Here is a 10,980-nt window from a genome sequence, read left to right as displayed (position 1 = left end):
AATGCATTATTATATTTGAGAATATTTGAAATACAGTGAAACTCTTTTATAGCGCCGATTTTGGGGCTGACGGTGGGTGGGAACTGACTCATTGTAGACCGCTCCGCTTTTGTTTTTTCATGCTTGACTGCTCGCCTGAGTGACAACCGCAGACCCCGCGCAGTTCCTGTTTTACCTACCTACGGCGCGGCGTCAATTCTCGAAAGGGCTATAGAAGGGTTGGCTATTGAAGGGTTTCACTGTGCTGCGAAAATGTTGCATGAAAAATTGTAACTTGGATTTTCCATTATTTTTTATGCTGTCAAAATTTATTTTTTTATTTGTCAAGAAAATTCAAAAAAGCTCACTTTTTGAATTTTTATCCAAAATGGCTGGCTAACGAACTTGACCTTCAGTTTATGACACTAAAAGAGTGTACCAGAGGCCAATCTAATAGAATTATTTTTTCAAATGTTATCGTACTGGCAGACAGGCAGGCATAAATACATACAGACGGACCGACACATTCGTAAAAACCTATTTTTCGGATTTAGGGGGTCTCAAAACGTGAATATTTGACCAAAACTGAAGGGGGGCGGGTTGTCAAATTTTACTCATATCTAATACCTTCTCTGATGAGAATGTAAAAAAAACCATTAATAAAAATTGGTTTGCTCTACCTTCGGTGAATAAATGTTACCTATTTATTTTGGCTTAGCTTGTGTCTTGTGTCGAAAAATTTAATTTTTGTAGTTTGAATGTTTTTTTTACGAATAAAACAAAAACTACGTGTCCTATAAAAAAGGGATTGATAACAAATTTGTAGATATTTTTTGGGTGCACAATGTTTGTCTTATCATTTCCCTAACATTTGAAATTTTTCTGGTTTCCGCCTTCGCTACTAATCTTATTGTACTTTCAGCACGTTTTCCAGTTAAATTACAGACATGTATTATTTTTTATTTACTATCAAAGGTAAATTTTCACATTTGTATTTTCCTATACCTTTTCTTAGGGTTCATTTCGGAGGTTTAATTGTATTGAAACCACAAAAGGCCAATAAAAATCTCAAAACAATATTCTTTTCTTTAGTAGATTTTCGTATATATTTTTCAATAAAATTAAAGCAATTTCAAGGAATAAAATCATTTTTTCAAAAAAATCAAAAATTTTAGTTTCTTTTTGGCGACCTCATGGTCATCTTTCTCATATTCTCCTTGATTTTATGACCGCATGTTTTTATCTTCCTCATGTTTATTTGTTTTTTTATTTGGTGCTCACGTAAATAGTAAACAGACCCTAACCTTATTTTTAAATCACTGCGCCGAATTTGAGCTTAAAACAATTTTTAAGTGGTTGGAATAAGCCATAAAAAATTAATGCACTTTTCCAGATTGTAAAAAAGTAAGTGACGTGGGAATCGATGCAATAGCCGAACTTCCAAACCTTCAACGTCTCAACATGGAGAATTTACGAAACATTTCAGGAAAAGGTCTCGAAAAAATGGGCAATCTGCGCCATTTAGACGCAAAAGGCTGCAAGAAATTGGAAATGAAGTACATTGCATGGATAATTGAAGTGGCGTCTCAACTGAAATTTCTGGATGTCAGCGAGTGCAGAGATATCAAACCGGATTTGTTTGAAGTGGCTGCGAAAACTATCCGAGTTCGCAAGATTGGGGTGGTTTTAAAAATATGCGTATCACTCGATCTTTTTTTACAGTACGAACCCACTGAAGAAGACTCGAAGCTTCCATTGGTTGTCACGAGTGAATCAATGGATTATTTTTACGAATACGATAAAAGTGGATAAAATCTCCATAGATATATTTAGTGATTAAAAGTAAAAGAATGTAGGAGAAGTAAATGCGGAATGCAATTCTGTTTTAGTCTTCTGTTAATAGTCGAAAACTAATTTTATTTTTCTATCTTAGGGATATTGTTCTTATCCTGAAATACGTTGTTGGTAACATTTTTTTTTGTAAAGGCGAGAGAATACTTTTATAGGTGTGCCGTAAAATTTTATATTGTTCATGACATCGAGCTTATATTGAAAAATATATGAGGTTCGAAATTTTTCATTAAAATTGAAGTCATTCTACTTTCTTTTATATGGTTTTTTTATTTATGGAGCAACAGCTTGCAGAAGTCTCCCCTTTGGGGGATTAAAAGAACACCACTATGACTATAATTCAAAATACTTTCAAGGAGATCGGAGATAACAAGTTTTCAGGTGGATACGCTTAAAAAATTTTACCTTTATAAAGGTACATTTTCTGAAAAGATGACTTAACTATTTAAAGAATTTTATGTTTAAATATTAACAATTGACTCATAAAGTTTTCTATCTGTTCTCATCTTTGATGATAATTTTTATTTTATATTTGAAGTAGGGGAAGTTTGAGCGCGACGGAGCAGGCGAGTAAAATGGAACGCTACTATATCTGGAAAAATATTCACACTTCACGTTTGATATTAATTTATTAAATAAAAATAAGTCTAATGATTTGAGGTAAGTACAAAAAGAATTGAAATTTTATGTAAATTGTATCAGAAACTAAGTGCAAATTTTTAGTACTTCAAAACTCAGGAATGGTGTAATTTTTGAGAGAAAGTAATGTACTAATAATGATCTTATCCCATTTTCCCTTACAAGAATTTCAAAAAATGATGTTTAAATTTTCTGTTCTTGGAATTAGATTTAATTATAAATTATTTATAAAAGTAATTTACGGATTTCAAATCAAATTTTCGTTGGGGGCGAAATGCAACAAGCTGCATGGGGCGGAATGTGACACCGGAACATCCGCGAATTTAACCTGTCGCAGTCACTGTCAGTGTAGCCTGTCGCCGGTCAAGATAGTTGCGAGATATTTGTGACAAATAAAAAATGATAAAGTACATGATTTAAGATATTAAAATGAGAAATTATATAAATTTTGATTTGTCGCTTACTTTTTTTTTAATTTTCAAAAAATATTACAAATTAAAATTGCTATTCCAATTGTTCCATACCGCCCCACCATGCGTTCTATTTTACCCGCCGCGTGTTCTGTTAAAACTTTATTAGTGTTAAAGATTTCGTGCACCGTCTCGCCCCACCTTCCCCTAACTGTTAAAAAAATTATTTATCTAAAAACAAGCTAGATAATTCCAGAAAGCATGCATGCAGCGCTTGGCACTTACGGTGTTACACATAAGTCAATTTTTCAAAGAAAAGTTGTGGGAACTGCATTGCTTTTTTTACTCGGTCTTTTCATAGTTCCATTATAGAGCTTCACAATAACTCGTAAATTATTTCATTAGTTTTTGATCAACAAAATTTCGGATTTAACGTACATTTCTAGTATCTTATGTGAAAATATACCAGTAATATCAAATTTAAGATATGTACCTTTTTTAGTTTTTATTCACTTAATAAACTGAGTTTTTGTAATAGATTTATAATAAAAACAAAAATTGAAGTATATTAAATTTGGAAGATGTCTGCCGAGGTAGATTTTTGGTTTAATCTTAGTAATTTATTATTTAAATTGAAAAATGCCAAAAACACATTTTTTGTATTTGTGCGCTACTTGCTGAGATTTATTTATTTATTGATTTTTCTAAATTAATGAAAATTTGCATTATACATTGCATTTTTTTATTTCTTCATTTGTATTTTTCTTTTTTGTGGAGTAATATTTTTTATTTCAAGAATAATATCTGGATACAGATGATTGCCACTCAATTACAATTGTTATAAACAAAATCACTATGTCGGATTTTTAAATGTATAATGATTTTCTTTTCTGCGGAACCACTTCTTTTCATTTCAACAATAATATTATCACACAAGAGATTGCGATTGAAAAACATCTATTAATAATCATAATTTATTATCAATTCTTATAAACAAATAAATGTTGTTGATAGGAATGATTAAAAACCGTGATAATCGTGTGGTTGAATGGCAATCTATTGTATAAGAATATTATAGTGATAATTAAATAAAATGATTCTGCTGCAAAAAATGTTCTACATTGTTACTACGGTCCTATGGCGTCGCAATGAGGTCAAAATAAAAAAATTGTAATCAAAAGAATATCGCTACGGCTATGGAAATTTGGTAATTTTTATGAAAAGTTTTTGGTATTAAATGCTGTTAAAAATGTTAAAAAGTATAATTTTTGTATAATTTCGAATTCTTCGTATATGAACAATAATGAAAACTTCCAAGATTTATTATTTCTTTTTAGTTTTATGTATGACATTTGTTAATAATTTATGAATTTATTATTATTTGATCATCATTATTTGATCATCATTTAATACCTACTAAAAACTGTAAATAACAAAATTACCATAATTTTGAGGTTTATAGAGATTTTTTTATTATGGAAAATCAAAATGCATTAGTCAATGTACTTCCTTGTTGAAGGAGGTTCCTTACTATCAACATAAGAAAATTTACACTTTCAATAATTATATTTTTCAAGCTTATGTTTCAGTCTTACCGAAAATCTTATTTTCAGAAAATAAGAAAGACGGACTGAAAATTTTCGAAAATTATCTTTTTGCGAGAAAACTCAAAAATTCAAATACGAATTATGTGAAAAGGATTTTACCGTATCACAACAGCTTATCAATATAAATTGTAAAATTGTTCTCATCGAATTGCAAAAACTTGAAGCTGTGACAAAAAAGTTGGAAAAATTTGAAAACATCTTATCTGTAGGCAAATCAGAGTAAAAATAAAATAAGTATATAGTTTGAAGAAATTTCTTAGAAACTTCATGATTATATTTTTCATACATTGTACAAAAATACTTTTGTTACCACAAAGAATATTGCAATTTTTTCAAATTTTTTGTTACAATTTCAAGTGTTTGCAATTCTATAAAGCAATTTTCACTATTTATACTAATAATTTGTTATGATACGGTGAAAAAATAGCTTCAAAATGGGCCCAAGCACATAGAAAAATGTTGATTATTTCGGAAATTATTTATCATTTAAGATAATTTTTAAATTAACATCTTTAATGCTTTCACGATGATTCATTTTGATGAAGAGATATTTCGGGTTCTAATCGTGTGCAATACTACGAATTTTGCACGCGTTTCGTGAACATTGCATTTCACTTCTTCAGGGCTAACCTTAAACTGAAGTATCAGGTTATGGTGTTCTTATTGTTACACTGTACGATGCCTTTGATTGGCCAGAAAGCCCCACAGTGGGGACTGATCCAACCTGATTGGCCAATCTAGTCTTTTAGAAAAAAATTGTAATCCGGGAGGACGGAAAGACAAATCGGATTTGTATTATATATCCATTGTCCCTATTGATGTTATTAAGGTGTCTTAAGATTTCGATTACTTCTCTATGCTTTCTTTGAAAGATACTGTGTGTTTTTTCGATGACTGTTGTTTTGTCAAATAAAATTTTACGTCCCGTTTCGATATGATACTCAGCTGATACTGATTGCGTGAGTTTCGACATAGTATCTCTCGTTACTTCTCTTCCGAACTCATACCTTTGATAGAACATTGTCTTAGTAATACTTAATTTCTTTTCAATAACAAATTCTACGAACAAACGTCAGGAGCAGTAAACCCTACTGAAAATTCCTATATAGGATCCTACATAAGAACATATATATGTTTCACCTATAGGAAATCACATACGATCCTATATAAGTTCCTGTATGGGATCCTGTATATGTTACCTTATGGGACCCTATCCAGATGTGCAGTAGTAATCTATGGCACCTACGGCTGCACAGAAGTTTTTTTGATCCTTCAGGAGCACCTAGAGATATACGTACTACGTATTAGTTACCATTAGTTATGTACCATTAGGGACCATCAGTTATATACCATTAGGCACTATAAGGATCCTATATAGGAACTTATGACATTTCCTATTTAGGTAGCACCTATATGTGATACATATAGGATCCTATGTAGGTTCCTGTAGAGGAACCTATATTGGAATTTTCAGTAGGGTGGGATCCCCAATCTCACCTGTAATAGCCAACATCTTTATGGAACATTTAGAGTCTATACACTAAAATCTTTAACCAATCCAAGCTTAAACCGGAATTTTTGTTGCGTTACATTGATGAATTTTTTGTTATCTGGCCACATGGACTAGACCCTGTTGAAGATTCCTATATAGAATCCTACACAGGAACTTTACAAGAACCTGTACATGATCCCTTGAGGGTTCCTATGTGGGTTCTGACGTATGACTCCTTCAAGGAAAAGTGACAAGGATCTTATATAGGTCCCTGTACAGTTTCCTGGACATAGTGAAGTCGCTGACATAGGATGTGAGGGTCGAATTCAGCAGATGAATGGCTAGAAATTTTATAATACCTATATTGTCTAGCCTCGATGCTGCGCGTGCTTGCGCTCTCTCGCGCACTCTTGGAAATTTTGTATCAATGTTTGAACTATATGAAAATTATTTCTTGAATTTTAAATAGCAATAATTGTATAAAAATTGTATGAAGAACTTAGTTTAAAGACTGTGCACATTTTAAAACAAAATTGCTTATTCAGAAATACATTATTTTTAATTATTGCTATTTAAATTTTTTTAAATTATTTAATACAGTTTTGAACATTAAAGAAGTGTTTCTGATAAAAGTATTTGTTTATTCCATTAAAAAATATATATAATATTCAACAAAACAAGTTTTTTGATTCTTTCAATTCTGAAATTTTCTGGTTCGGCCATTATATAATTCGGTAATTTTCTGTCGGGAATTTTCAAATAGGGTCATATTATAAACTGGAGCGAATTTTATTATTCAGCAATTTTTCAATTCGGGATTTTTATATTTCGGCAATTTTATAATTGTGATTGTGTTCAAAATTTTTCAGAAAAGATTCGAAAATAGATTAATTTAACCCATTCGTATACGCTCATGAACAATAAAAAATATTTTATAGTTTGGAGAGGTTTAATACTTTTGATTCAATTTTACGATGCCTTACAGACAGTTACGCAATTTTTTTTAACATTTGAATTTATGTTTCATACAACAAGATTTTTCTTCACATTGAAATATTTTTACCTTAGAAAGAAATACATATCTTGATCTGATATTAGAATATACAGATGACTCAAAAATTAATTTTCTTCGTTTCTATCACAGATGCTGTAGATCTGATAGTGTATGCTTTTGACCGCATTCGAAAGCGCCATTCATTTTAACAACAGTAGATACTGTCAAATCGAAAGTATCTTTGTTTCGCGAAAATAATTTTCTCTAGAAATTAAAAAGATACTTTGTCAATTCAAAAGTATGTTTAACATTTTATATACAACATTTTCTTGAAATAAATGTGTATTTATTTTTCTTTACTTTATATGCTTGAGCTTCATATAATCTTCAATATTTTAACCTATAGTACTGTATTTTGTATTAAAAAACTCGAATTATTTCACTCAAAGCAAAATTGATTGGATTATTGACATAAACCTTTGTAATAATAATGCGGAATTCAAAAACATCGACAATTTTAATTCAAGAGTACTTTTTTCTCAATGTATACAAACAAACAAATTGATAAAGCAATAAGAAAATACACTCAAAAAAACCAGTCAATACATCCTACTAAAGGAAGAGAGAGAAAAACGACCACCATCCTACAGTAAATATATATATTTAAACCACCTGCGAAGATAGGGCAACTACTATATAACCCCAAAAACAAAAAGGGCACCCCTTGGTGATCCAGGAGTATATAAAATCCCTTGTTCTTATAGCAACCCTAGCGGACCGAGTGAACGGAAATGATGCTCTATAGCGTATCCTTATATTATGCGCATAGTATCCCTTCCGTATCATGCAACAAAAACCAAAAAAAACTGCAAGATGGGCATTTAACTTGTTTCAATTCGGATACTACATTAAATTCTTCATTAGAATGTCATGGAGCAATTGCAATAGTATTTTTGAGACGTTAAAAGCTTTATAAATTATAATACTAATTATAAAATTCAGTGCAGAATGTCACGGAGTAATTGCAATAGTTTTTTTCCAGCGTTAAAAACTTTAAAAAATTTAATACCTATCATTTACATGGGCAAAAGGAGACTTTAATCAAATCTTCTTTAAGTAGCAGTTGATAGGCGTTATCCTTCGGTAACTAAGAATTTTGGATGAGTGCTAAAACTATACAGTGGGAACCTAAGAAAACAAGGCTGCGGCGCTAGTAGCAACATACTACTGGAGCGATTATGCATGCGCTTGAAGTCATCTTCAGCAGAAGTTAATGACATTTTTTAATTTTTAACGTTTTAAAAATACTATTGCAATCGCTCCATGCCATTCTAATGGAGAATTTAATGTAGAATCCGAATTGAAACAAGTTAAATGCCCATCTTGCTGGTTTATTGCAAAGTATCCTTTCCGTTGACTCGGTCCGCTAGGGAAAGTCTATATTGGAGAAACCGGGAGAGCGATGAGCCAACGTATAAAGGAACATGAGTGTAAAGTCAGCCTAAAACATTTTACACATTTAGCACTAGCTGAAGATTATATCGAAATGGGATATAAGATTTTATTTTACGAAACAACCATCATTGGAAAAGCACACAATATCGTTCCAAGAAAACATCTCAATAGGGATAATAGATACAATACCAATACAATTTGGCTTTCCCTCCTCCCGGATTAAAAAAAAATCATTTTTTAAGAGTTGATTGGCCAATCAGGTTCGACCAGTCCCCATGGTGAGGCGCTCTGCCCAATCACATGCATCGTAAAGTGTATATATAAGAACACCATAACCTGGTACCCCAGTTTCAGGTTAGCCCTGAAGAAGTGAACTGCAATGTACACGAAGCGTCGACAAAATTTGTAGTTTTGTACACGATTAGAACCCAAAATATATCTTTTTATCAATATTAACATTTACACTATTTTTGCAATATTCACTTAAAAAATAGACAAATTGGCTTCATCCTGGGCTCATTTTATACAGAGTTTCGAGAGCAATCTACCCTTTAAAACGAAATTTTTCCAGTTTTGGCCAAATTAAGATTAAGAGAAATTAATCTATCCGTGACTTTCAATTCCGACAACGGATCTTTCCAGTTCGAATTAAGTGAAAAATTTATTTAATCTTTACAAATCTCTATTGACTGATCATGAAAGTTCGTCAATAGGTCAATCGATGCATCTAGAATACTCAATCAAATGCTGTAATTCACAATATTTAAAAACTTTTCCTCATATGACGCAATAAACCATTTTTTTAAATTTACAAATCACTATTAATTAATCATGAAAGGTCATCGAAGATTATCGAACACGCGATCAAATATAGCAATGTAATATTATCAATACCAAAACAGTTGTCCTTATATGAATAATTCAAATGTTCTAATTGGTCGATCTAGTTCAAAATCTTATCAGACACAGATATGTATTTTAGTTTTCAAGAAATGGGTATAACAAAAAAATACGCACAATTGAACATATGCTCTGTGAGAAAAAAATTATTTATAACAATGAAAATTGTTATCAAATAACAATCTTTTGAAAGAAAATTATTAGCAATAAGAATTATTACTTGATTCCAACCTATCGTGTAAATTGGCTATAGCCAGAATACATTTTGTGTATGGGGGATATTCAGCAAGAAAAAATTCTGGGGAGGGGGGGTTGTAGCGACACACAGGAAAATACGTAATGTATATTATATGTATGTATTTATGTTTCAAGAATTTCAGGAGGGGGCCAACCCTGTCCACCTCCTAGCTACGGTCTTGAATGAAAGAAAATACTAATATTCTATGTATTACTGAGGAAATCTTAGTAAAAGAGTAAAGTGTGTAGCAGAAGCCTATGAATCATCTATTTATAATTAAAATTATTCGATTTATGTGTCCTCTTTTTAAGACATGCGGCTTTTAGCCTGCAGGGTTTCTGGCTATATCATGTTTTTTTGGAAGTAGGATTTTTTTTAGTTTTTCAATTGAAAAAATCATAAAATCTGTGTAGCATCTAGTAGTTTTTTCATATTTGTTGTCAAATGAAAAATATTTGTATAATTTAATGTTTTAATGATTATTTTAAGTATGTGTTATAAAGTAAAGAGATGGGTAACTAGAGTTCCTAGAAATTATAGTTTCAAAATTCAAAATACTGGGAATTATTGAAATATTTATTTTAAGCTTTAGAAAAATGAAGCTTTTAACATTTTTATACGTCGTTTAAAAATAACAAGGTGGAAAAACTTTGCATTATGCTACAAGCAATGACATTTAAATATTAAATGTTAGAAGGACAATGAAGTACTACCATTTTTATTTCCACTTTGATTTCTTTTTTTACGTTTGGTTCCTATACATTCCGAAAATCAGTCCTGATGAGGCGGTGTTAATTTTAAAACTGTTTGGAACATCAACTGTCACGCTATAATCATCAGGGCTGCCACATACTAATGTACTGGAAAAATGTGGAAAAAGTGACCACACAAAAATTCATAATTACTTAAATAAATTTTACAAGGAATGTCAGACAAATTTTAATTCATTTTATTAAAAGCTAAATAAACCTTTGACCCCTAACTGCTATATTTATATTTCGATGTTTTAAAACAGGAACTAGAAAACCAGAGAATTAAAAATTAAAATAACATAATTCTGAAATACTTTCAAAATAGATTATTCGCGAAAATATGGAAATAAATTCTTTTAAATAAAACTACAGTAAGTACTATATTAAATTAAGTATGGCAAAATCAACGCGATCGATCCTTGTGCATAGACTTTTTAAAACTAAAGGTGGAAGAATCGATAACAGTAATTTGGTAAATGTGAATTCTCTTTTGTTAAAGCTCCTTCGGACTTAACGAACACATTCTCATCACGTATCTTGTGCTTCGCACTTGAGCTTCTCCCTAAATTTTTATATCATTCCCATAAATGTATATTATTATAATTCATAACTTACATTGGTATTATAACAGACGTAGTTTCATTGTCCCGTTTGAAAGACAAT

At 30.9% G+C, this 10,980-nt stretch overlaps 1 protein-coding gene across 3 annotated transcripts in view; it reads left to right on the top strand.

Moving 5' to 3' along the window:
- The window catches only part of LOC117172621 (F-box/LRR-repeat protein 7-like), a 38,905-nt gene extending 36,835 nt beyond the window's left edge, over positions 1 to 2,070 (top strand). For all 3 annotated transcript variants that reach the window (XM_033360739.1, XM_033360731.1, XM_033360722.1), the window contains one exon: positions 1,373 to 2,070. In XM_033360739.1, coding sequence (XP_033216630.1) covers positions 1,373 to 1,791 — 419 coding nt within the window. In that variant the 3' untranslated portion in view covers positions 1,792 to 2,070. The remainder of the gene's footprint in view (positions 1 to 1,372) is intronic.
- Positions 2,071 to 10,980: the final 8,910 nt, after the last annotated feature.

The sequence above is a fragment of the Belonocnema kinseyi genome, chromosome 1 (assembly GCF_010883055.1).
Source record: "Belonocnema kinseyi isolate 2016_QV_RU_SX_M_011 chromosome 1, B_treatae_v1, whole genome shotgun sequence".
Lineage (NCBI taxonomy): Eukaryota > Metazoa > Arthropoda > Insecta > Hymenoptera > Cynipidae > Belonocnema > Belonocnema kinseyi.
Note: the sequence above shows the minus strand (reverse complement) of the source record. Positions and strands in the feature narration are given on the sequence as shown.